This window comes from Lolium perenne, chromosome 3, assembly GCF_019359855.2.
Source record: "Lolium perenne isolate Kyuss_39 chromosome 3, Kyuss_2.0, whole genome shotgun sequence".
Taxonomy (NCBI): domain Eukaryota; kingdom Viridiplantae; phylum Streptophyta; class Magnoliopsida; order Poales; family Poaceae; genus Lolium; species Lolium perenne.
Window position 1 is genome coordinate 311253625 of NC_067246.2, and position 24588 is coordinate 311278212.

At 44.0% G+C, this 24588-nt stretch overlaps 2 protein-coding genes across 3 annotated transcripts; both read right to left on the reverse strand.

The window, feature by feature from the left end:
- Positions 1–3764: 3764 nt before the first annotated feature.
- LOC127338831 (auxin-responsive protein SAUR40-like) lies at positions 3765–5094 on the reverse strand. The gene has a single exon (XM_051364798.2). The coding sequence runs from the start codon at positions 4676–4678 to the stop codon at positions 4187–4189; it is 492 nt and encodes a 163-aa protein (XP_051220758.1). The 5' UTR covers positions 4679–5094; the 3' UTR covers positions 3765–4186.
- Positions 5095–7074: 1980 nt separating this feature from the next.
- On the reverse strand, positions 7075–17332 carry LOC127345437 (uncharacterized). Of its 2 annotated transcripts, none has more exons than XM_051371911.2 (8): positions 17313–17332; positions 16266–16399; positions 15496–15743; positions 12233–12322; positions 11984–12137; positions 9198–9337; positions 9019–9054; positions 7075–8153 (listed from the first exon to the last, which is right to left on the reverse strand). In XM_051371911.2, exons 2-8 carry the CDS (start codon positions 16339–16341, stop codon positions 7473–7475), a joined length of 1425 nt encoding a protein of 474 aa, XP_051227871.1. In that variant the 5' UTR covers positions 16342–16399; positions 17313–17332; the 3' UTR covers positions 7075–7472. The 2 variants fall into 2 exon arrangements, with proteins under 2 accessions (XP_051227871.1, XP_071684732.1); XM_071828631.1 differs by lacking the exon at positions 17313–17332 and adding an exon at positions 16488–16519.
- Between the last annotated feature and the right edge of the window lie 7256 nt (positions 17333–24588).

The window sequence follows — 24588 nt, forward strand, 5'->3', positions numbered from 1 at the left end:
GATGCACACCATCTTCTCCTTCGGCCTCGCCACCGGCAGGTACGTCATGGGATCCAGTGAGCCCCTGGGCTCTGCTTCCCCTGCACCTGAGGATGCTGATACCCAGGAGTCCGACACGGTGAACCTCGATGCTGACAAGCCCGCCAACGCGCCTGAGAAGCCGACCGCCAGCAAGAGGAAGAGAGGTGCCTTTGCGGACGACGAGCTGGTGGCTTTCACCAACATGAATGTTGCTGTGAAGGAGGTCGCAAAGGCCATCAGGGCGAACAAGCCCACGGACATGCACCCTGACCTCTACAATGCGGTCATGGACATGCTTGGCTTCACCGAGGATGATCTGATGGTCGCCCTCAACCACCTCGTCGACCACAAGGCCCAGGGTTCCAGCTTCGTCGGCATGACCGAGCCACACCGCGTCCTCTGGCTGAGGAACTACCTTGGCAAGTACCACAGCAAGGTGTAGTGGTGCCCTTGACGGGGTGGTTCACGGAGGCATGCATGGAGATGGTGATGATGATGTGATGATGTATATTTTGGCAGTAGCTAGGATGAAAACATTTGGCCCCTTTTTGTAAGTATGATGAGGTGATATATACTAACCCCTCATGTCATGGTGAACTTTGTGGTGTGCTGTTGAGACACCCACTTTTGTTGTGGTGGTAGGACGACACCACGGTAGTGTAGGGTAAACTTCTGATTGACTTTTGGAATGATATGCATGCCCTGTTAGTTTCAGATTTGTTGTCAACACTTGTCTTGTTCTATTGCTCATTTCTGCATTGCTTCATTGTTGTGATTGCTAACTTCTTCTTATGCCATTCTAGTGGTATGTGGTGTTTCGCGGGCGGGTTCGAGGAATCTACAGCTCATGGAGAGTCTGTCAAGATCAGGTCAATGGCTACTCCAACAACAACTACCGAGGATATGGAACATTGGAGGAGGCACAGCAAGAGTACCTCACCTACCTGGAAGAGGAGCTCCTGGAAGACCATGACATCGATGATGCAGTGCCATTAGCACAGCTGCCGCCGGAGGAAGTACATGCTCTACAAGGAGCACCCGGGTCAAAGATTACATCATTGCCTTCCTCATCGTGGTGATCGTGAGGATCATTTTCTTCTAAGTGGTCTATGATCGTATGTAATATGCCATGGCATGGTAATCTCACCCTATTTGAATTGTGGTAAGGATATGAAACTGTGATTTGAGCAACCAAACAGTTGATTCCTTTTTCCTCTGTGCAAGATGGGCTGAAAACGGGCAACCAAACGATGGGGCCTGGGTTCCTTCTCCGGCATGCAAAAGGCCGCACAGGCTACCAAACGACCGGCAAAAAGTGGACCATGGCCCATTCTCAGCGCGCAATGCCTCCCATCTCGCTGCGCCAGGCATGCAGAAATCCGGCCCAGGCAACCAAACGCGCCCATATAGGCGCGTGGGAGTGTGTCATGGGCGCGTAGGCAAAAGTGGGGCGCAGCGTCATGTGCTCTCTTGTTTGTGTCAGCCAGTTTGTTGAAAAAGAAAAGGGTGTTTGTGCGCCGAGGCGTTCATCGCCAGGAAAATTGTGATGTCTTCCGCATTTCATCATCTTGTAAATTTGTCTATGAGCATACAGTAACGATGGAGGGCGAGCTAGTCCAGGGTGTTGCACCATCATATTTCATCACTGCTGGTTCCACTCCAACCTATTGATATAACTCGTTATGAAATACATCCTATTGATATAACTCGTTATGAAAAACATGCAAGATAACCACCAATCTACATCAAGGATCCACACAGAACATCTCGATTGGCCCCACCACCATGTTGTGGGCCAAGTGGGCTTCGCCTGACCACTGGTGTCCTCCGGTGGCGATGGCGGTGGCAGGAACGGGGGAGAAGGAGGGGTTTGGGGGCGCCGCTGAGGGCACCCAGGTCACCTCCTGGAGAAAACACGGGGCTGTCGACATCGAAATAACATCACGTAAACAGTCATGATTCTAAGTTATGATCATCTGTTTGTTGGTTTGGTTGCTGGTTTTTAGGCCGATAAAGACTACCTTCTCAATATATTGAAATGCGAGCTTTGCATTTCCACAAAAGAAAATTATTTACGATAATCTTTTAACCAACACTTCATGCTATAATGAAACATGTCATGCTCAGCAGCATATGTGCTCGATTATTAGTGGCTGATGTACAACAACATTATCCAAACACATGAAAGCTATAGTTTTTCACTTCATGATCGACACAGGAACTACTAGATCAGTAAAACTGTCTGAGCATACTAATATCTGGATAGCCGACTAAAATGTACAGCATTGGGACAGCCTTGTGAGTTCCACAACACGTACAGTGATGAATCATCACAAACCATATTCTTGAATCAAACGAAACCTATGGCAAGTCATTAGTACTTACGGAAACATGTCAAACCCATCTAAGAAAATGGAGATGGGCTCTGCCACCAGGATCCTATCAACAATGTGAAGGACTCATTAGCAACACAGGGAAATATTGTTTCCGATGTGACCCTTGACGGCCACAGAAATTAAAGATTTGACGATGTGAGGCCATGTCCGTGTTTCTATTTTGACCGTCTTTTTGGTGTCACAATGCAAACGGACGGTTTAGTATGTCCGTGTGCACTAATCGAACCTTGTAGATAACTTCTTGCCTGCAATGTGCCCCCACAAAGTAGTTCATCAAAAACATTCACGCAACATTAGAAAGATATAATCCACAACAAACATAAACATACAATCCATTACATCCATATCGTGTAGAAACGACAACTCATATCTTCACACCAACATTACATGACTCCAGTTCACCATTCTCTGAAGATAGTTATAGAAATGTATAATGCAAATGTGGAACTGTTGATCTTCTTGGTCATGCTGAGACCAATGTTGCCCTCCTTAGACATCGATCACGGATATGACACCACATCAAGAGAACATTTAATGCTGACCACGGGGAGAATGGGGGGAGGAGAGAGGCCATTGGGGAATGACCAATATGAAGATGGAGAACCGAGATAAAGGGGCCCAAATTAACACATGAGTGGGAAATAATACCAAAATGATTTTCATTTCACGAACTAAAAGTCACTAACATGCATTGATTCGTTATTTGAGTTTGTGGTTGGAGAAGTGTGTACGTGTGTATCGTGTATTCTTTCTAACAGAAAAATGTATTAATATCAAGTTGATATTGATTACACCTGCCCACATGACATTTTTCCTTATTGATCGGGTGCATAACAACACTTTACCTAGGTATAGGTTCGGGTGGACGGGGGTGGAGGTGGGAGGTGTTAGAGGGATGGCCTGATCCGATGGCAAGGTCAGAAAGAGGAAATGGGTTTCTAGGAGAACGTATCATGTACATCCCCGCTCAAAGGTACTCCGGCTACTCCAAAATTCAAAAACCTAACAATTAAAGTCACGAAAAAAAGTAACAATTTTTTTTTATCGTTTCACAAAAGTTCAAATCTAAATTCAAAACCGAGCCCAAGAAACAAAACAAAAAAAGACAACTCTAGCTATGAATGGGGCTAGTTAAAATTGGGTCATGAAATTGACATATTGGCACCATCAATGTTAAGTTTTTGTTTTTAAATTTCTTGAGGTGCATAGCATATTGGATTTAGTTCTTAAATTTTATGACATGATAGATACATGTAGCATCAATGTTGTAAATTTATTTCACATTTTTTAAAAACATTTATGTACATCTAAACTCATGGGTGCACCGGGGGTGCTTCCCGGGTGGGAACTTTATACGTTGTAGGGTGTCTGGAGGTCCAAAAAGCCAGGAGCCGGTCAACAGTGGCATGCAGGACTGGTGGCATGATATATGAGCAGTCCCATATATATATAGGCCGTCCACAACTATCTGTAGACTTTGTAGTTACTTGCTTGATCTCTGCTCCATGATAAAAACATGTACTGAGTATTTTACATTTGTATAAAAAGAAGTATGCCTATTTCTACGGAGTATTTCCTTTGCTTTTTGCGAAAATGATTCCACTAGCACCCGCACGCTTGCATGCATGCGTTGATGCATATTCCTCTCTTGACTCATACTATCAACCTAAATCAGCTAAGCTGTATGCGTGAATGCGTGAGAGAGACTAAGTACATGAAGATTACGTACTGGTCGACGCACCACGCGCAGATACTAGCAGCTCGCTCGATCACCTCCTCTTGCCATCCGTCATCGTCGTCAGAGAAGCCTTGGACGAGAGGAAGAAGGAGGCCGGCGACGACTTGGCCGTGCTGAGCACCCGGTGCCCCGCCGCCCGGCCCTTGTTGCCTCCGCCGCCGCCGCGCTGGAGGCCGCAGATCGGAGACGTCGGTGCAACCACGCTATCGCCGTCGTCGCTGTCGTGGTTCATGTGCCAGAGGACGTCGAGGAAGGCGTCGACGGCGCAGGGCAGCGCGAGGGGACCCTGCGCCGCGTAGCCGTACTCGCGCTCGGCGTCGTCGAGGAGGCGCCGGAAGAGTGGGTGGTTGGCCCGGTCGGCGCGCACCACGAACCGCTCCCGCTCCGGCCCCACGTACACCGAGAAGCACCCCGCCACCGTGGACGGCTTCCCGGCGGCGCTCGTGAGCCCGGACCTGCACCGCTCCAGCGTCCTCGACGCCAGGCTCTTCCTCCTCCCGCCCTTCTCCGTTGCGGCTGCCATGTCGCGGGGCTCAAATTAGTTAGCAGGGAGGGCTACCAAGATTGATGCCGGACGGTCGGGTTATGACGGATGGATGGATCGAGCTAATGCATGCACGCGTGTGTATATAAGTATGCGAGCTATGCACAGTAAGCTAGCTAGGTACTGTATGAAGATAGCCTAGCTGAAGACGCAGTGGTGTGACATGGTGCGTAGACCTGATGCTGACGAGGGGGCATTGCCTTGCCGGCCAGCATATCTGGGTGACCAGGAGGAAGAGGAGTTCCACAATATCTGGCAACCATCTTCATGACTAGCACGAAGCAATACAACGGTCCGGTTATTTTTATGAGTTGCAACTCATGACTAACACGAATCACGAAGTGGATGTTTTTCCTACATGCAACCTCATGTGCAACTGGATAAATCTCAATTGTAACCCAAGTTGCAACTTATGGTTGCATTGCACAAATCATAGTGTAACCATGTGGTCTATGAGTCGACTAAGAATTAAGCTACTGTACTCCATATAAGAGATGGAGCCAGGGAATCTAGTCTCGCTTCAAGAAGAATGTCGACGTCTCCAAGGTGATGTGAGATGTCAAGATCGGCTGGCTTGGGCTCAGACTCACGCCAAGCCTGGATGGATATGAGCCATATATATTGTTAGTCACTTTGGCACAAATTAAGGAATAATGGAGATGCACATGCACTTGTCTGTGTTAAATGTATTTGTTTGACTTGGTTCTGGATGGATATGCGCAAAGACTACCTTTTGGGTTTCTCTGTTTTCTTAAGCTATTCCATTAGAGAACCCACGGCAAGAAACTGACATGTGAAATGAAAAACATATCCATCTTTCAACCTTCAACAGTTGGTGGTGTTCGACTTTCATCGCAGACTCAAACCATCTAGAACGGATGATTTTGAGACTCGGGGCCAGATTTGAAAGAAAAAAAAGAAGAGAGAATCATGAGCGGACTACAAAACCGACGCTGCATACAGAATCATTCCCTATGTCTATAGAAACATCGTTGTCCATAGGATTCTCGAGTAAATCATTTTCATTGTAATCACACGGCGAAAGGCAGGCAAGCGAACTGGCTCCATGAAGTGTTGCTTTCCAAATTATTGGTGCTATGACTTGCAAGTGCCAATGACTGAGAAACCTAGCTAGCTAGATTCGTGTGTGTCAAACAAAGGGGCTGTGTGCTGATGGTGAGACACACACAGACAGACATCAGGTAGATAATGGTCAGCCACATGCTGCTAGCTAGCTAGCTACAGCGTGAGATGAAACATAACTTCAAGGAGGAAACATTTGGCAGCGATTGCCAATTTGCAGAGCTTGAAAGCTCTGGGTTTGACAACAGTGCAGTGGCATTTGTCCAGCTATCTGATAGCTACTACACTACCACGTATCGATTCATTGTTGAACACGTACAGGGGTTCTTTTTTGACAGTCAATGCGTACAGGACTTTGATTTGCAGAATGTTCCATCACCGCCGAATTGCGTGGGGACTTCGCAAAGGTCGAAAGCTACTGTGCGTGGGTGGTTCCACTCAAACCGCCTGATACAACTCCATTCTTCTCCATGTACTGGTTGTCTACTCCATGGTTTTTCTGTCATATAGGACGTAAGAGGACATGTCACTACAATTCTAACTATTTATATTATTTCTGCAATTCTGCAAGTCAAAAGAGGGCCTAGTATGGTCCAAGTTATGTGGTGTTAAGACTTATCCAGGTGGGCTTTTAGGAGCGTCCATCAAAACTTATAACTAGGATCCAGTGGCAAATGAACAGAGTAATATAGAAGCAGCTTTACCCTCTGACAAATCACCAAGCAAAAAAGTGGATGGACGAGAAATAAGAGCACTACTCATGTAGCTAATATCAAAGTTTACAGAGCAGAATACTCTATTGCAGTAGACAGGCAAGATAACCAGCAACCTATATCAAAGCATGCTGAAACGTTCAAACAATGGCGGAACTCTTAAGTTTAGACAGTTCTTTTAGACTTTTAGGTTTATACCCTGTAATTATCTTGTCAAATTGCTTCATATTAATAAAAATTGCAGTGGGACTCTCTCCCACTGTTTACCCTCAAAAACAAAAGCAACCTACCTATATCAAGGATCTACACAAAACATTAACACAGTTGCTGCAACTGAAGCTTAGCATTCCTACAACACTGAAGCCAGGAAAAACCAAGTAGTCAAAGACTGCAGCATCAGAAAACAGCGTACATAAGGAACAAAGACACACATGATGACTAGAAGCAAAGCATGAATAGGCACGCAAAAACATCAGGCACTACGGGGACAAAAGATTCAGATACCAAGCAGCATTACCCCCTTACACCAAGCACTAGAATTGCCTACCCCAGGAAAAACATCACAGGGACAGCTATGTTTTCTAATTTCTGATAATCTTGTAACCAGCACATGCTATAACAAGTTACAAACATGTCATGCTAGACAGCATCTGTCCACTGCCAGACACACTTCTTCTGGCTGACAGAGCAACAGAATCCAGACACATCAAAATCTATAGTTTTCACTCCACGACCAAGTCAGGAACAACTACATCAGTTAACTAACTTTCTGAGCAAGCTAATCTCTGGCTAACTGACTAAAATGTACAACACTGGGACAGCCTTGCAGGCTCCACAACAAACATACAGTGATGAATCATCACGGGCCATATTCTTGATTGAAACGAAACCTATGGCAAGCCGTCCAGACCTCCATGTACGACGATCTCATATGCTGGCTGACTGGCACTACTAATCTTCTGATACAGAACTTCTGTTCATTGGTGGGGTGCCGACGGGAAAGGCGGGCCATAGAACGGACCCCCGAATCCAGGGAAACCCAGATGAGGAGGGTTTGGAGCACCAGGGAAAGGCGGTGGCATGTTGATCATGGGATAGTTTACAGGCGGAGGAAATGGTGGGAAAACGCCGTACGGCATTCCTCCCATTGGAGCAGCAGGAACTGGCATAAATACATCAGTTGTAGGTGGTGGTGGTGGGATTGGGGGTGGCATTGAAGGCGGAAGTGGCGGTGGGCTAGACTCTGGTGATGGAGGATACTGAGGTGGTGGTGGTGGCTGTTCAAAATCAGGATACGGGAATGGGGGTGGCGGTGGAGGTGCTTGAGGGTGAGGAACAGATCCACCGTTCTCTAGCTTCTGCTTCTTATTACCAGGAGAGTGCTCTTCTATTTTCTGGTCAATACTGTCCCTGGTGGCTCCTGAAGAAAAAACACCGTTGAGGGTCTCATACTCACCTCCATCCCCTTCCCGTGAATACATCACTGCAGTCGATTGTCTCTTCTCAAAAGAATCACCATTAGCTGAAACTGGGAAAGAAGTAACAGGCACTTCAGAGAAACTGGAGTTCTCAAGCCCATTAGATGGTTCCTGCCTTGCTACATCTATTCCAAGCTTCTGGCAGAGGTCATCAGCTTTTTTATATCGGGCCTGAGCTGCCTGGTAAATAATGGAAACATTAGTACAAAGTACGGCCATTCAAGCACCCATGCATAACTCGCTGCCTCGCTGAGACAATGCAATTCCGCTGCTTACTAGACTGATTTTGAACAAATTAGGCATAAACCATTATGTACCTAGTACACATGGTTTTTGAGTCGCTGTATAGTCGCCGAGTCGTTTTCCAAAAATGGCGGCGACTCGCGACTATACAGCGACTTATGGCGACTATACATGTTTTTTGGTCGACTATACATGAGTCGTAGGGTTTGGCGACTCACTTTTGAGTCGCGACTCAAAAACCATGCTAGTACAGAAGATATCAATTTGACCCAAATCGGAACTTCAGACCCTTTAATTCTTTACTTAGAAGAAACTTGCAAACGAATATGCCAGTTATATAAGTCACAGAAAGCAGGTAATAAATAGCCCATTCTGGAGTTTTATGGGCTAAAACTGGGCTGCCAGGTTTTAGGAACCAGGAGGTAATATTCTAGTGCACACAACACCTGAGGACCCAGCCATGCATTGATGTGTTTATGCTGTACAATGTGTATATCTCTTTAAAAGGGCGTACCCAGTGCTGAAAGCTCCCACACATTGTGGGGTCTGGGGAAGGGTATTTCTAGGCAGTCTTTCCCTTACATTTTATTATGCAAGGAGGCTGATTCGAACCCAGGACCTCCAGGACACAAGTGGAGATACTCTACCACTGCACCAGGCCCGCCCTTCAACGTGTATATCTCTTTATGAAATACAAATTTTATTTCTTTCAAAATTATTTTTTTGTAAAGTGTGCTATAATTGGAATTCTGCAGAACCAGATAACTTAAGAAAAAAAACATTGTTGAATGTAGGAACATACCCGAAGTTGGTGTCTGACTAGTTCCATTTTGAATTCCTGAAAACAACTCAAACATTACAAGGAGCATTTGAATATCCATGAAACAAATAAATAGTTCAGTCAATGAGTCAAATAGATCTTAAACTTTGCCAGCAAAAAAATAGATCTTAAACTTTGCATAGGCATTTACTTTTACACACCTGCTCATGGAGTGCTTCCTTCAAATGAGAAACCAGAGTGGCCCTGAGTGATTCAGCCGTTCTGAATTGGTCAATGGTGTTTCTCAAGGTACTATGTTGTTCCTGCAGCTCCTTCACAAAGCTAGATCCATCACTGCTCCCTGGCAATATGCAAGTGAAGATATTTGAGCTACAAAGAGTACAATACTGATAATTGGAGCAGTCTATGGAAAGGGGAATACAGTCATACACAGCTGGATACACATACACCCAGGTTGGCTAGTTTTAGATGGATTAGCAAGGAGGAACTAGCCAGTGTGCTCTGTCGTGCCAGCATAATTTTGACAGGTTGACTGATTTTTCGAGAAAAGATCAAACGCCACCGTTAAAGGTACATTTTTTCCAATGTAGGAAACAAATACTGTAGTGATATCCAAAGGACAGACGATTGCTATGCATATAGTACCTCCTAATTAAAGAAATAAAAGTCTCATTCTTCAACCCACATGTGAAGCAGGCCATTAGTTAAGCAACAGAATGACACTGAAGCTCCAGATAATACTAACAGCTGGATGAGATTTAAAGTAATACTAAAACCAGCTTGCGCAGCGCCAACATAATACTAAATACTAGATGAGATGCAAAATAATATTTTATATATTGGGGTGCCTAGGGTGATAACTGTGCACACCCATCCTACCATTGGATCAGCCCATAGGGCATTTTCCACCCTAGATCTGACTAACGCCGTTAGCAACCAATGGATTTCTTTCTTTTCCTTTTATTCGGCTCCACCCACACTCACCCACGTGAGAGAACCGCACCAGCCAACCCACCTTCTCAGCCCGAGAGCCGCAGCGGAGAAGCCAGCTCAGCCACCTGCCCTGGCCACCCGCAGATCTTCTCACAAGCGTTCCCCCATGTTCGCCCGCACTCCGGCGCAGCCCAGCACCACCTTCTCTCTGCTCCCTTCCCAGGAGCCGCCTGCGACCTCCGCATCGCCTCCTCAAGCCTTCCATGGACCACCGTGGACCACTGTCGAAGACGGCGAGCGTACGTACACATGGCCACAGGCCGAGATCGAAGTTCGTAGAACAAGAGAAATTTCGATTTATTTTTCTTCTTGCCGATCTCTTCTCCCCATCGGTGTGATTTCTTACTGGACACCTCTTCTTGTTTGATTGGTCTGCTTTGGTTTGATTTGGCTGCAGCATCTGTGGATCCCGCGTGGATCGACCACCGCTGTCGGAGCACGGTTGCAGAATTCGTTGGCACCCAGGGAGTTTCCTCTTCCATCTCCCGGTTCAGAGAATTGTTTCTCTATTAGATATGTGGTCGGAAGATTCTCTAGTGGGATCCTTTGCGCGTGTTTTCCTTATTTGGGCAAGGACCGACTGAATTAGTGTCCTGGATTTGGTTTTGGGTGACAATGATCGGTCATCGTTTGAGCTTCTCAATTCCAGCGGATTTTTTCAGCACTGTGCTTAAATAAACACACCACTTCTATTTGAGACATTTTTAGAGTTGAATTTTGTGATTTGTGCCAGGATTGCTCCGCCGTTTTGCATCGGGCCTGATTCGTGCCAGGACTGCTCCGCTATTTTGCATCTTTCAGCAAAGGATTATTGTTGCTCTCCTCAGTAAAGCCAGGATTCGGGCCATGTGTTAGCTCTGTCTTCCCTGTATGATTTGTTGGGATTTTTTTTTCTTGATTGAGAATTTGGCTTTCTACGATCCAAGTAGTATCTTTCTTGGATCTGCAAATTTTACGTATTGCTTTGTATTAACATCGGACAATTTTCCTGCTGAATAAAATTTGTGTTGACCACCAAAGAATTTCTTGCAGACGAATATGCACCTGTGTTTTTAGTTTGCATCTCTCGGCGAAGGTGCTTAGTCTTGGGTGACTCGTTCCAGATGCTCCTTGGAGGTGATTTCGCTCCTACAAAATCTCCACTGTTTCTTGCTGCTATTGCAAGTCCTACTGCATCAAACCATCCGACTTCAAGTTTCCCTGGGATTGACCGAAGATGGCCTCTTTCCCTTTTAAATTTTTTATTGTCATTTCTTGTTCTGGTTGGGGCTGAGCAGTTCTAGTTTTGCATTGCGAGCAATCGGTAACCGGGAATCTTCACTGAATTCTAACTAATTTGTTGCAGATAAAAATCACGTATGTCTGCCAAAGCGGTTCTGTTAAGTGAGATCAAGATATGATGGCGCAGAAGAGGTTGGAATATGGATCGCAAGGCCACCAGATTCCTGGCATGCCGCCTGTTCCAAGCCCCGCCTCCAGGATGATCTGCACTGTGTCGTCCCGTCCTGCCTCCCTGGGCACGGGTCTAGGAAGAGAGGGCCTCGTTTGACCTTCCCCCCATTTCACTTTCTGTTTTGCATTTTTTTATTTTGATCCAGAATTTTGCATGATGCTTCATTCGATTTGTGTTGTCACTAAATAAAACATGCATGAACCTCCCTATTTATGTTTGAATCTTGAATGGATCTGTTAATTCGCATAAAAAATGGATCTGTGAATTAACCAAAAAAAGAATGGATCTGTGAATTTTTCTCAGAAGTTAAGAGTGAATGGATCTTGCATGGGGTTGGGGACGCACACACCGCGCTGGTGGACCTTCTGATGATCGCACAGTGGACAGCACCACTTAGCCAGGCTGTAAGGTGTGAATGGGACACCTTTTTTTTTCATTGACACGGGCAGGCATGGCTAACAGACTCTAACGGCAACACGAATCACGAGACAATATTGGACAATGTTGTAGAAAATCCGTGTCGATATATATATATCTTACCTAAGTACGAGTTTCCATACTCTTTGTTGAGGTTGTCAACAAAGCTTAGAGCACTGTTGCATTTTCTCATTAACTTGTCCTCATCTATAGGTGCACGCAGCATATGCTTGTAGCTCGATATGACCTTCTCCATTAGCTCCCCACCAGGTTTTTTCTGTAAATATGTGGAACCATAATAAGTTGTGCACGGCAGACAACAAGCATACAGGAATGATATGAATATCAAAACAAATAATTCATATTACTTACTGATTTCAGCTCCTTAAATTTCCGTGTGTATTCTTCCTTCAGAAGTTGTCCTTGGGTGCCAAACAACTTGCGATCATCCCAAATGTTAACCTGCAACGCTTACACAAAGTCATGAAATTGAACAGAGGAAAGAGAGACATAATGTAACACCACAGCGGCCCCAATTCCAGCAACCACATAAATCACACTTGTGTGGGCTTTCATACTTGCTTTCACTAAAATTGTTAACTCAAAAGTGCTATAATTTGAGCCCGTAAAAAAAGTTTTATGCTAGTGCAACGCAATGTAAAGTAGCAACATGAGATGTCACTGTCACAAATAAATGCAAACCCAATCATGTCATATGTAAGAGACTTTCCTAAGACCTGAGATATACATGCACAGGCTATTTCTGCGATACGTAACCAGGGCAGACATAACACAAGAATGTCGTGCTAACAATATTTTCCAACGCAAATTTACATGGTTGCATGTCGACGGCCCATCAGGGCAGATCTAGCAAACCTCACGGTGCTTTCCAATAAGCTTAAGCATAACTGGCCCAAGCAAAAAAATGAGTGAAGATAATCATGAAATGTTGGTTATAGCAGGCAGCACTATGGAAAAGGAAAATGAACAGAAGCAAGAAAACAATTAGAAACTTCCACACGGGCGCCTAGAAAATAAGAAAGATACAAAAAGATTGTGTGCAATGAGATAAATAACCAAAAAATGAGATAAATAACCAAAAATTGCTCCTGGCTATTTAAAAGATCAGAGCCTCGTGCTATAACAAGGGACAAGCCCCCACCATACAAACGATGGCGACTCTCCATGCTACAATCCAGATCAAACCCTAATTCATGCCTTTCTCAACCCTGCACTACCAAATACCCGTGCACGTGATACATGAGCTACTAAAAAAGGAACATGCAGGTCATATTTTGGTCAACTCATCCTGTTTACCAATATATTTGGTAGGTGCATTTGTTGCCAAAGAGACTGGCAAAACAGAAAGGATGAGCACTGGTTTCCCAACACCACTAGCTCCCCGATATCAGCCACGAAGGCCACGCGGGGGAACTACTATTGTACACGACGTCATATCCCCCACCGAGACACCGGCACTAAGGACACAGAAAACCAAGAGAAAAAGGCCAAAACTACATGCCATGCAAAGATCCAGGGTTCTCCCCACCTCCTAGTGGCTAGAAGGTCGCCAAGGATGAGTGGGGCTAGTGTAGGACGCTGGCGCCTGGCGCCTAGGATTTGATCGGAACTTGTCAATTGGCAACCCTGTTACGCAACCCAAATCAGTGTTTAAGTACCTGTTGCACCGCCCTCTATACCAGTGGTTGGGCTGCCCACCCAGGCCCAACCAAATAGTATCATAGGCTTATAAGAAGTTTTGGGCTCTCTATCCATACAAGGCTAGCATGCTAGCAAGGGCCACCAACACCCTTATAACTCGTGCTCTGCCTCCTACAACCAATGAAGAATTAAACCTAACAAATCTCCCCCTCACATATAGGTCATCTATCGGGATATACACCCCAAAATCATGACCTGCAAGTGTGACTCAATTGAGATTTTGTATTCGAGCACCTACGGTCTGATGCCCACTTCTTACGCAACCATGGCTCGCTAAAACAGCATTCCAACCCCAATGTATAGGCCCAACCAAAGAGTGACATAGGTTTATAAGAGGTCTTGGGCCCTCTCCACCAAAGCCTGGGGCCACCCTCACCTTTCTAAGTCGTGTTCTAACCCATCCCACAATGGATGTGGGACTGAACCCAACAAACCACCCTCTCCCCCTCCCAACGTTTCGTTTTCTCTTCCTCTGTTATTCAGCATTTGTTCTGTTGTTAAGAAGTTACAGAGACCTACTAGAGAGAGTAACGTCAACATCAAACATATAACTAGAGATCTTTCCAACTATAGATGTCATTGCAATATCTGTTCATAATGGCATTCCAAAACTGCAACATTGGTTCTACAAAGGTGTTTTCTAACATCTCCGTGTCTAACACACTTTAAAAAAAGGTGGCGTCTAACATGTAAAACACTATTGAATAGTTCATTGTTTCGCCACTCTCAAAATACGCCAGTGTTACGGGACCTAGAATTAGTCATGCATTCATCGCCAGTCATGTTTTTTGAAAGCTCGCGCTACAGCTAAAGAGGTCCGAGCTGAAAAATTGTACACGAGGCCAGAATAGTGAAACAGAGAAACAAATGGCCATTGTACGTACCATGAGCATTAGAAGCCTGTCTAGCCAAACCCAGAATGATCATCTTCACATGTCACCTAGATTAAGTGATTGCCCTTATGGCCACAATCAAAGGCCTTGTGATCCAATCAGAAACAAAATAAGCATCTCCTTAGATACCGATGGATTGAGACCATGGCCCACCTCCGCAAGGATTGTGTCTTCACTAAAAACTCAAAAGGTCTAGACCGTCATTTGCTCCTACAGCAATGTCTAGTCTAACCCGACTACATTCGCAATGGGTTGCACAAAGGCCCCAAAGTTGTCGCAAAGGAAAGGTGTCAAGGATTAAAAATATCGGGACCTCGCAAGGGTATGATGATTGTACATGATTTTCTTGGTCGTGGAGATACGCTTGGGGCACCATGTGTCTACGAGACATGAATTTTACTCAGTTCAGGCTCCCCTTGTACGGGTAATAGCCGTACTACTGCCGTTGATTAATATCATATTGGGAGCAAAGTACAATGGGGGTTACAGAGGTGAATCTGACGAGTTAAATGGGCAACTTGATGAATCTATGAAGACGAAACTAGGCGGAGCACCCCAAATCTGTCTTGGATTCTGACAACTTGAAGGCTTGAGCTTCGGTGGATCTGAAGAAGTTGGTCCTCCTGCTGGGTCCTGGATCCTCCTTTTATACACGTGGCCTCCTTCCTTCTATGCAGATCTCCTCTTGGCGTAGGAGTATGACACCAGGGTGAACATAAATCTAAGAAGAATTCTAATACATGGCAGCCTTCAATGACATACTGCAACCAATTAATAATTACAGAAGCAATTGAACAAGGGCATAAAGTAAAAAAAAAAGATTGCAATATGTGCACTCTCAATTACCTAAATAGATGGCATATCAATTACATGCACAAAAAAGTAACTAGATAGCTAAACTCAACAATTTAGCAGCCTTGCCGCAAAGACACAACAATTACAATAAGAGATAATAGCTATAATCGTAGATTTGAAGAATGTGAGCTTCTAAGTGGTTAAAGATCAATAAGATTCACATACCAGTCTTTGTACGACGTTCCGTCCAAAATCATCTCCGTTGGTGAACAAGTCATCTAAGGCAGCAGCAATGACCTTGAAGAATTCATGTATATATCTCATGCCGTCCTTCTTACTATTCTGCATAATATCATTTGCAAGATACAGCAAAGATATCTTCCTCTCTTGAGGAGCAGAGTGAAAATCTCTATCCCATGTTTCAACAACTTGCTGGCAGCACCGATGATGAAAGACACACCAGTGTGATAAAGCTTTTTTTTGGTTAAGCATAACAATAATTTATTAGCAAAATGACAAGCTGAGCAGTGAGCTAATAACTAGACAAGCCTAGAGAAAAAATGTCTACTTTGTACACAGTTCAGGAAGAAGAATATCTGAGCAGGCACTGGTGAAAGACTAGCATAGTGCTATTAAATGCTCAGCACCGTAAATAAATCGGTAATCAGCTGGATGCAAAAGGTCTACTTGGCACAGTGGTCTGAAAAGTTAAAAGTAACAACTAACAACACAGTCAATACTAGCCTTTTCCAACAGCTTTCTGCTCTGAGTTTTGCTTCCAAAACCACAGAAGCCAGTGAACTGCGAGATCAAGTCAACTGAAGAAGTAGGATGAAAACGATTGATTTGTGCTATTTGTTTGTTGTACAGGGTGCAACTAGAACAAAATCCAACTCAGCCTCTTCTGTGAGAAACGCTAGTTGGGCCGTAGTTACACTAAAGCAGATGCAGAAAAGAAACCACCAAGTTAATGCTGGATGAAAGTAAAAGGATACTCTCTATACTCTGTTGGGAAATATTGAGCTTCACAAGCTTCTGCGCAAAGATCTCTGAGCTGAATCCTGTGCTCATCTTAGGCACCCTGGCTTGTTCTTTTAAGGGACTCCCAGGTGGCACATCAGACGGAAATCTGCAAAATACACAAGCACACTATGAAAACCAGCGACCCTTATAAAGCGATATATTAGAGCAGCCACAAGGAAACAATAAACCAGTACTTAGCATTAAAATCCATATGCTGGTGATAAAAGCAGCACGCATTTCCTTTCCTGTGTACACAATTTCCTTTTATATCTATGTACATACAGTCCATAAGAAAGATAAATTAGCACGGAGAATGTGCTCCAAGCAACATTTGAGGAACACCCAGATGATACAGCAGATGGACAGAAATATTCTTAATGTCCTCGATCGTAACCTATATACTACCAAGTAACAAATAAAAGGGAGGGTAGAAGCTAAGATCCACACGAGTTATCTGCAGCAATGCCATTGCACGGCATGTCTGGTTCTAAGCATCTAGACAAACAAGCAAAATGAGAATGGAAACAAAACTCCAGAGGTGTCGGCTTGAATGGTCCTTATTACCAGCTCACCAAACAACAATTGACTGCTCACACACACCCAGACACTTCCAAAAACAAAAAAAAAACGGCGCAGTAAAAAAGCAATCTTTGGCACAGATCATACTCCCAGCACCCAGTATCACAGAGATACTGGGTAGATGGAGCCGTAAATGAAAAAGGCTGCGCCCTCTCAACTCTGCATCGAGGAAGACTAGAAAGAAGAAAATTCCCATCTTTGCCGCTCCAATCAACCGCTACACTAATACAGTACTAATAAACTAGAAAAAAAGGAATCTTGTACGATCCCGGCGTCCGCAGCACCAACCGGATGGGGAAATTCCCCGCGGGAGACGACCTAGGGAGGCAGAGGCGCCCTCCCCGGCCGGCGGCGAACCGAGCACCGCCGCCCACAAGCACAGCAACAGCCGACCAGAGCATCACAGAGGAACGGGGAAGGGGAAGGGAGGAATCTCTAACCTTGCTGCGCCTTCAAGCTCGCGGTTTGGATTGGGCGGGAGAGGGGGGGGGGATTGTAGTCTAGGGTTTAGCTGCTGGTTCCGGGGAGGGAGGGAGGGGAGATGTGTGGAGGTGGAGGTGGAGGTGGGGCGGGGTGTGGCGTCCGAATTGGAACCGTGGACGGGAGAGGGGGGGAAGGTTTGGCCTTTTGGGGGGGGAGCAGGGCAGACGTCCGTTACTGGTGGCGACCCGCGGCGGTGCTGTACCGCTGTGGCTGGATGTGCTGGAGCCTGGATGGGGCTGTGGTGACGCGAGAGCGTGCTTCGTCTCGTGCTGCGGCGCAACTCGGCATAGTACTTTTTTTTTTTTCGGCACGGCACAGTTGGTTGACGGACCAGCACGTCGGCCCGTTTGCTCGCGGGGCCGAAAACAGCCCGTTTTATCTGTGTTTTTTTCCTTGTTTTGTTGTTCCTAACTTGGAAATGTCTGAAACAATTCAAAGAAATTCAGAAAAAAGTAATACATGACAATATTTCATATGGATTAAAAAGAGCTTTATTAGATGGTGCCTCCTTTAAAACACCTTACATTCCGTGATAAGGAACAAGAGTACAGCCGCTCTGAAAATCTAAACTACATTGGCGCTTGTTCATGCATGCTCTGGTGCCTCACCAAGTGGTCAGTTGATACCTTCGATATGGATTATAGATTGTAGTACTGTAATATTTTTTTCTTAAAAGTTCTAAATTTAATTCAACCTTGGGAAGCACTGATAAAATGGTTATGAAGAAAACGCCTACAAAATTTGCTAGTTAATTTTATCTTACGTTTACCGAATCTTTCCGGTTTACTTTGTTTTGGGTTGTATTCAATAGATAAAAGATAGGGTAGGGTCAAGGATAATCATGCATCTAGGCATACATATATAGAAATAAAGCGTAACAATGTGTAGTAAATAAAATAGTGATAAGAGATTTGTTAGCAACACATTCGTAAATACTATTGCCCCTAAAATCAGAAGTGACAGCAACCTATTGATCCAACCATCGTCCCCACAACCGCGAGTAACAACAGTTATTAAGTAAAACAGATTAAAACATTGAGATATATGATTGTGTGTTTATCCTAAGTGAATCACTAAACGTGTACCATTACTTTTACCTTTCTATCACTGAGGTTCGAGTAGCACGCCGTTCTCTACTCATGCATCCCACCTCTTCCTTGACCGATCCGGAAAGGCTTGGGTACCTGCAAGTCCTCGAATCGAGGCAAAGAGATAATGATACAAGATTACAAAGCTCTTATTTAATTTCTACACAAAACTCATATGATTAGATGCACATAAACGCTGCGAGAATCCACCCCAAACCCGCAGCCCGTGAGGACTACTCACGCATGATAACAAGATCAAAGATAGAAATCATTCTAGCAAATAGTTGAATTGAAATCACAATATTCTTACAATGGTCGTCAATTCTCAATGAGATCTATATTACAAGGTGATGGCTATGACTAATGGAGGGGATTGGAGAGGAAATGGATAAACAATGGTGGTGAATCTCTTCTGGGTGGTTGCAAATGGATCTAGTGGATGGCGGCTTTATTTAGCGACGAATGGCGCTCTCTCTCTCTCTCTCTCTCTCTCTCTCTCTCTCTCTCTCTCTCTCTCTCTCTCTCTCTCTCTCTCTCTCTCTCTCTCTCTCTCTCTCTCTCTCTCTCTCTCTCTCTCTCTCTCTCTCTCTCTCTCTCTCTCTCTCTCTCTCTCTCTCTCTCTCTCTCTCTCTCTCTCTCTCTCTCTCTCTCTCTCTCTCTCTCTCTCTCTCTCTCTCTCTCTCTCTCTCTCTCTCTCTCTCTCTCTCTCTCTCTCTCTCTCTCTCTCTCTCTCTCTCTCTCTCTCTCTCTCTCTCTCTCTCTCTCTCTCTCTCTCTCTCTCTCTCTCTCTCTCTCTCTCTCTCTCTCTCTCTCTCTCTCTCTCTCTCTCTCTCTCTCTCTCTCTCTCTCTCTCTCTCTCTCTCTCTCTCTCTCTCTCTCTCTCTCTCTCTCTCTCTCTCTCTCTCTCTCTCTCTCTCTCTCTCTCTCTCTCTCTCTCTCTCTCTCTCTCTCTCTCTCTCTCTCTCTCTCTCTCTCTCTCTCTCTCTCTCTCTCTCTCTCTCTCTCTCTCTCTCTCTCTCTCTCTCTCTCTCTCTCTCTCTCTCTCTCTCTCTCTCTCTCTCTCTCTCTCTCTCTCTCTCTCTCTCTCTCTCTCTCTCTCTCTTTCTCTCTCTCTCTCTCTCTCTCTCTCTCTCTCTCTCTCTCTCTCTCTCTCTCTCTCTCTCTCTCTCTCTCTCTCTCTCTCTCTCTCTCTCTCTCTCTCTCTCTCTCTCTCTCTCTCTCTCTCTCTCTCTCTCTCTCTGGACTGGCTTCCTTCATGAAAGTTATAGGATTTGACCTCAAGAATGCGTCGACACCCAGTACGAGCGGACGGTATGGGCGGGACTTGCTAGTCTCCAGAGATATCCGCTTGAGTGCTCCTTACTAGGTCACCAAAGAAACATTGACTGCTCACACCCATGCAGACACTTCCAAAATCGGCACAGTGAAAATGCAATCTTTAGCACAGATCATATTCCAGCACCTAGTATCACAGAGATACCAGGTAGATGGAGCCGTAAATGAAAAGGCTACGCACTCTCAACTCTGCATCCATCAAAACTACAAAGAAGAAAATTCCCATCTTTGTCGCTCTAATCAACAAATACGCCTACAGAATCGCTACTTACACTAATAGTAAACTAGAAAAAAAATAGGAAATCTTGTACGATCCCGGCCTCCGCTGCACCAACCGGATGGGGAAATTCCCCGCGAGAGACGACCTAGGGAGGCAGAGGCGCCCTCCCTGGCCGGCAGCAAACCAAGCACCGCCGCCTACAAACCTAGCAACAACCCACCAGAGCATCAGAGAGGAGTGGAGAACGGGAAGGGGAAGGGGGAATATCTAACCTTTCTACGCCTTCAATTCGCACTTTGGATTGGGCGGGAGAGGATGAATTGTAGTCTAGGGTTTAATTGCTGATTTCGGAGAGGGGTGGGGCGAGGAGGGGGAGATGTGTGGAGGTGGGGCGGGGTGTGGCGTGGGGTAGCATCCGAATTGAAAATGTGGACGGGACACGAGAGAGGAGGAAGGTTTGGCCTTTTGGGGGAGGATACGTCTATTACTCCTGGGGACCCGCGCCGGTGATTTGGATGTATGTGATGGTGGATGTGGTGAGGAGAGAGCAGCCATGTGTGCTTCGTCTCGCGCTGCGGCGCTCCTCGGCGATGGTGGGGCACGTGAGTGGCAGTATGTGTGTGTCAGAGAGGGCCAAGGGGCTGCGTGTTGTGGTTGCTGTGTTGTTTAGGCAATTTTTTGTTGTTTAATTGTGTGTGGTGGTCCCATGAATCACGGCTAGTACGATGTTAATGTGGCAATCTTACATGAGGGCCAACCTATCCATTGTACTAGTGAAATGCATTTTTTTAATATTACTAATGTTTTTTCATATATTTTAGAATACCAGGAAACATGCCTATGCGTTGCAGTGGTGGAATGGAAAATAAAATCTTGAATAAAAAGCCAATGCAACCTAAATTTTACTTGGTTTGAAATTTAGGGAAGAAAAGTTATATTAAAAATTTGTTAGGAATCTTTTAAAATGGCCTCGCAATGAACCAAGAGCCCTATATATCAAGACAAAAGTGAAACACTTATTTTTAGACGGAGGGAGTATTCCTCTCCCCCACAATTCCCAAACACCATGGTCATTGCCCACCTCAGTTGTTCAATCTCTTGCTCCGATAAGGGCATCTTCAGCGGGCCAATGCAAAAAGAAGTAAAATTTAGAAGATTTCTAACGATTTTTGAATATAACTTTTCTTCTCTAAATTCCAAAGTAAGAAAATTTTAGGTTGTGTTGGCTTTTTATTCAAGATTTATTTTCATTCTACCGCTCCAAAGCACAAACATGTTTCCTAGTATTCTAAACAATGCGAAAAAGCATTAGTAATATTAAAAAACAAATAATGTATGTCACTACTACAGCGTAGAGGTTGGCCCATGTAAGATTGCCACAATTAACATCGTACCAGCCGCTTACTCATGAGGCACACTGCACACAGTTAAACAACTTCAAAAAACGCCAACACAGCACATCAGCCACAACACACAACCTCCTTGGCCCTCTCTAACACGCGGAGCCCATCATTGGCTCGCCCCATCTTTGCCGAGGTGCGTCGCAGCACGAGATGAAGCACAGGCGGCTGCTATAGCGTCACCACAGCCATCCATCACATCCATCCAGAGCACCACCGCAGGTTGCCAACAGTAACGGACGTCTCCTCCCCCAAAAGCCAAACCTCCCCCTCCTCCTCTCCCATCCGGACTCAGCTTCAGTGACTTGTTGGTCATAAGTCACCGTGAGACTTAGTCCTCATCTCGGACATTGATTGCAGATCTAACGAGCTAACGGAGAGAGACAAAGTGACTCCAGATTGGCCAATTTCAGCCATTAGTTTAAAACTACAAATTCGTTTATTCGTCAACCATATGTCAAAACTCAAAGAAATTTTTCCGTAATACATAACTTAACATATGTGATTTACTGGATTTTTTTAAAAAAAATTGGGAAGTTCGAATTTTTACTTCAAATTTTAGGACCGAACTTGAAATGCTCACAGATCACAAACTGTATGTCGAAATTCATTGAAATTTTCCCATAAAACATAACTCAATAAGTTTGATTTACTAGATTTTTCCGAATTTTTCTGGGCAGTTCAAATTTTGGCCAACTTTGAGCTTTGGCTGCATTTTAACATGATTTCAACAACATTTTTTGCATGATTTCAGCAACATTGATTGCAGATCTAACGAGCTAACGGAGAGAGACAAAGTGACTCCAGATTGGCCAATTTCAGCCATTAGTTAAAAACTACAAATTCGTTTATTCGTCAACCATATGTCAAAACTCAAAGAAATTTTTCCGTAATACATAACTTAACATATGTGATTTACTGGATTTTTTCAAAAAAAAATTGGGAAGTTCGAATTTTTACTTCAAATTTTAGGACCGAACTTGAAATGCTCACAGATCACAAACTGTATGTCGAAATTCATTGAAATTTTCCCATAAAACATAACTCGATAAGTTTGATTTACTAGATTTTTCCGAATTTTTCGGGCAGTTCAAATTTTGGCCAACTTTGAGCTTTGGCTGCATTTTAACATGATTTCAACAACATTTTTGCATGATTTCAGCAACACTTTTGTAAAGTTTAAGTTATCATTAGCTTCACTTGTTAGTACTCCAAAAACCAGTTAGCATCATGCAATTATAACAACAGAAAATCCATCTACACATTTGCAACTATTGACAACTCACAAATAAAACCGAGAAAGCATTGTAGAGTTCACATGAGAGTATGAGACACTTCATTTGGTTGTAGCATATCATTCAAATTTTGTGGCAACAAGTACTACTGATTGAACACAATTGCTAGCCTCCATTCAGGCCTCACCGGTTGTGCTTGGCCAAAAAATACTATTGTCAACCACCAAAATACACCCAAAAGACTATCGTTAACCTCCAAAATACACCCAAAAGACTATAGTTAGCTCCCGAAGTACCGTGTAACCAACATCTGGACATTGGTACATATTTCCACCATAAAAACTATCATCAACGCAAGTAGAAGGAGCTCTGAGGAGTTGGGTAAAACTCTCAGATGAAATTCTACTTTTCACTCTCCACATTGGCTTCTTTCTTGTGGTCATCATCTTCCACTTCTACTTGAGGTTGTACATGATTATTTTTCTTTTGTTGCTGCCAATAAATGTTTAACTAGTTAGTTTATTAATAGATGACAACATTTTTGTGTCATGTGAAGATTAGAACATACATTTGATCCTTTTTTTTGTTCAAAGTAGTGGGTTTAGTTGCCTTTCGCTTGCCCTTACACAACTTATCAAGCCAGGTTTTCTTTATCTTCAAAATTTTTGATTGAACTTTTTTCTTCAGTCGTGCATCTCTTAGCAAATCATCCATTTGTTCCACATTTGGGTCAGCATTTTCCTTGTCGCTATTTGGTTCATTCATAGCACTAGTGGATGCATTCAATTTTTCCGCCAACTTTGGACCAACTGAACAAAGTGCATTTTCTAACAACAAACAACATTCCATAGAGGATGCCACTTTATATTCCATAGTATGAAATTATGAGATCCTTGTACCGAAGCATAGCTTCGAGTTTTGGACTTTTCCACGGTATTCCTTCCTTGCTTGTCCAATATAGTCCTTTTGTGTGCTTCTCTAGTCCATCTCTTCAAGATATAATGTATTGTTAATGTTTGTATGTTCATCATATCTAGAACTTTTAGTGCATGTCCCCACAATATTCCTATCCTTTCAAACATTCGACAAGAGGATGTTGTTGTTTGGTTTAGAAGATCATCTATCACTAAGCGCTCATCCTCAAAGGTTAAATCACCATGCAAATTACCAATAGCAACAACATATTTGTTTCCATCTAATAATTTAATGTATGCAGCCATGGATCTTTCATACTCACTTTGGAAAGCTTCAAAAATAATTGGGGTGTACACTTTGCTTGCTTGTACCAACATTGGGGTGCTCATCTTGATTCTTGGTATATTTTTCCTTGACTCAAATTCAGATTCCAACTCCTTGTTCTATTGTCGTCCACTGTCCTTTAAAATGCTTAAAAACCTGATAAATTAAATTAAATTTCAAGTGGTTCTTTAGTGCATTGTTGAAGCTCTCACTTAGTTGTGTACTTCTCAATCCCAAACTGAAGATATCTCTCATAAAACAACAGCCCATTTTTCTTTTATCTTGTATATACTATCTAACCAAGTTTGCTTCTGCATTTTGCACCTCATGTTGGCAAATGATTCCTTGTCCTCATAGCAATACATACAAGCACCAAAATCACAGAGAATAGTTGGTCAGATTAACATCCTAAACACCGGGAGTAGTTGATTGATCATACAATCCTCTTGTCAGAAAAACAGGCCAATGGATTATGTGGCACTATTATTATTTTATCCAACCAGACATCTGGTCCATATTTTTAAACTTTGTGCTAGATTCATTTGAAATCCACGAAGATGTCTTCCAATGGAATTCGAAGGGATATTGAGCTACCTAAATAGATAAAAAAAAATAGAGTAGAACCATGCCGATGGCATGAGAAGTGATTGATACCAATACCCCTGCATTTTCGTACAAGTCATCACTAATTTGGGGACTAGATTTGGGAACAAAGA

Coding starts and splice junctions, on each gene's coding strand:
- LOC127338831 (XM_051364798.2), bottom strand. CDS start 4,678: ATGGCAGCCGCAACGGAGAAGGGCGGGAGGAGGAAGAGCCTGGCGTCG.
- LOC127345437 (XM_071828631.1), bottom strand. Junction 15,744..16,265: donor TTCCCAACAGAGTATAGAGA/GTATCCTTTTAC, acceptor ACCAAAAAAAAG/CTTTATCACACTGGTGTGTC. Junction 9,338..11,983: donor GTATGGAAACTCGTACTTAG/GTAAGATATATA, acceptor GCATATTGCCAG/GGAGCAGTGATGGATCTAGC.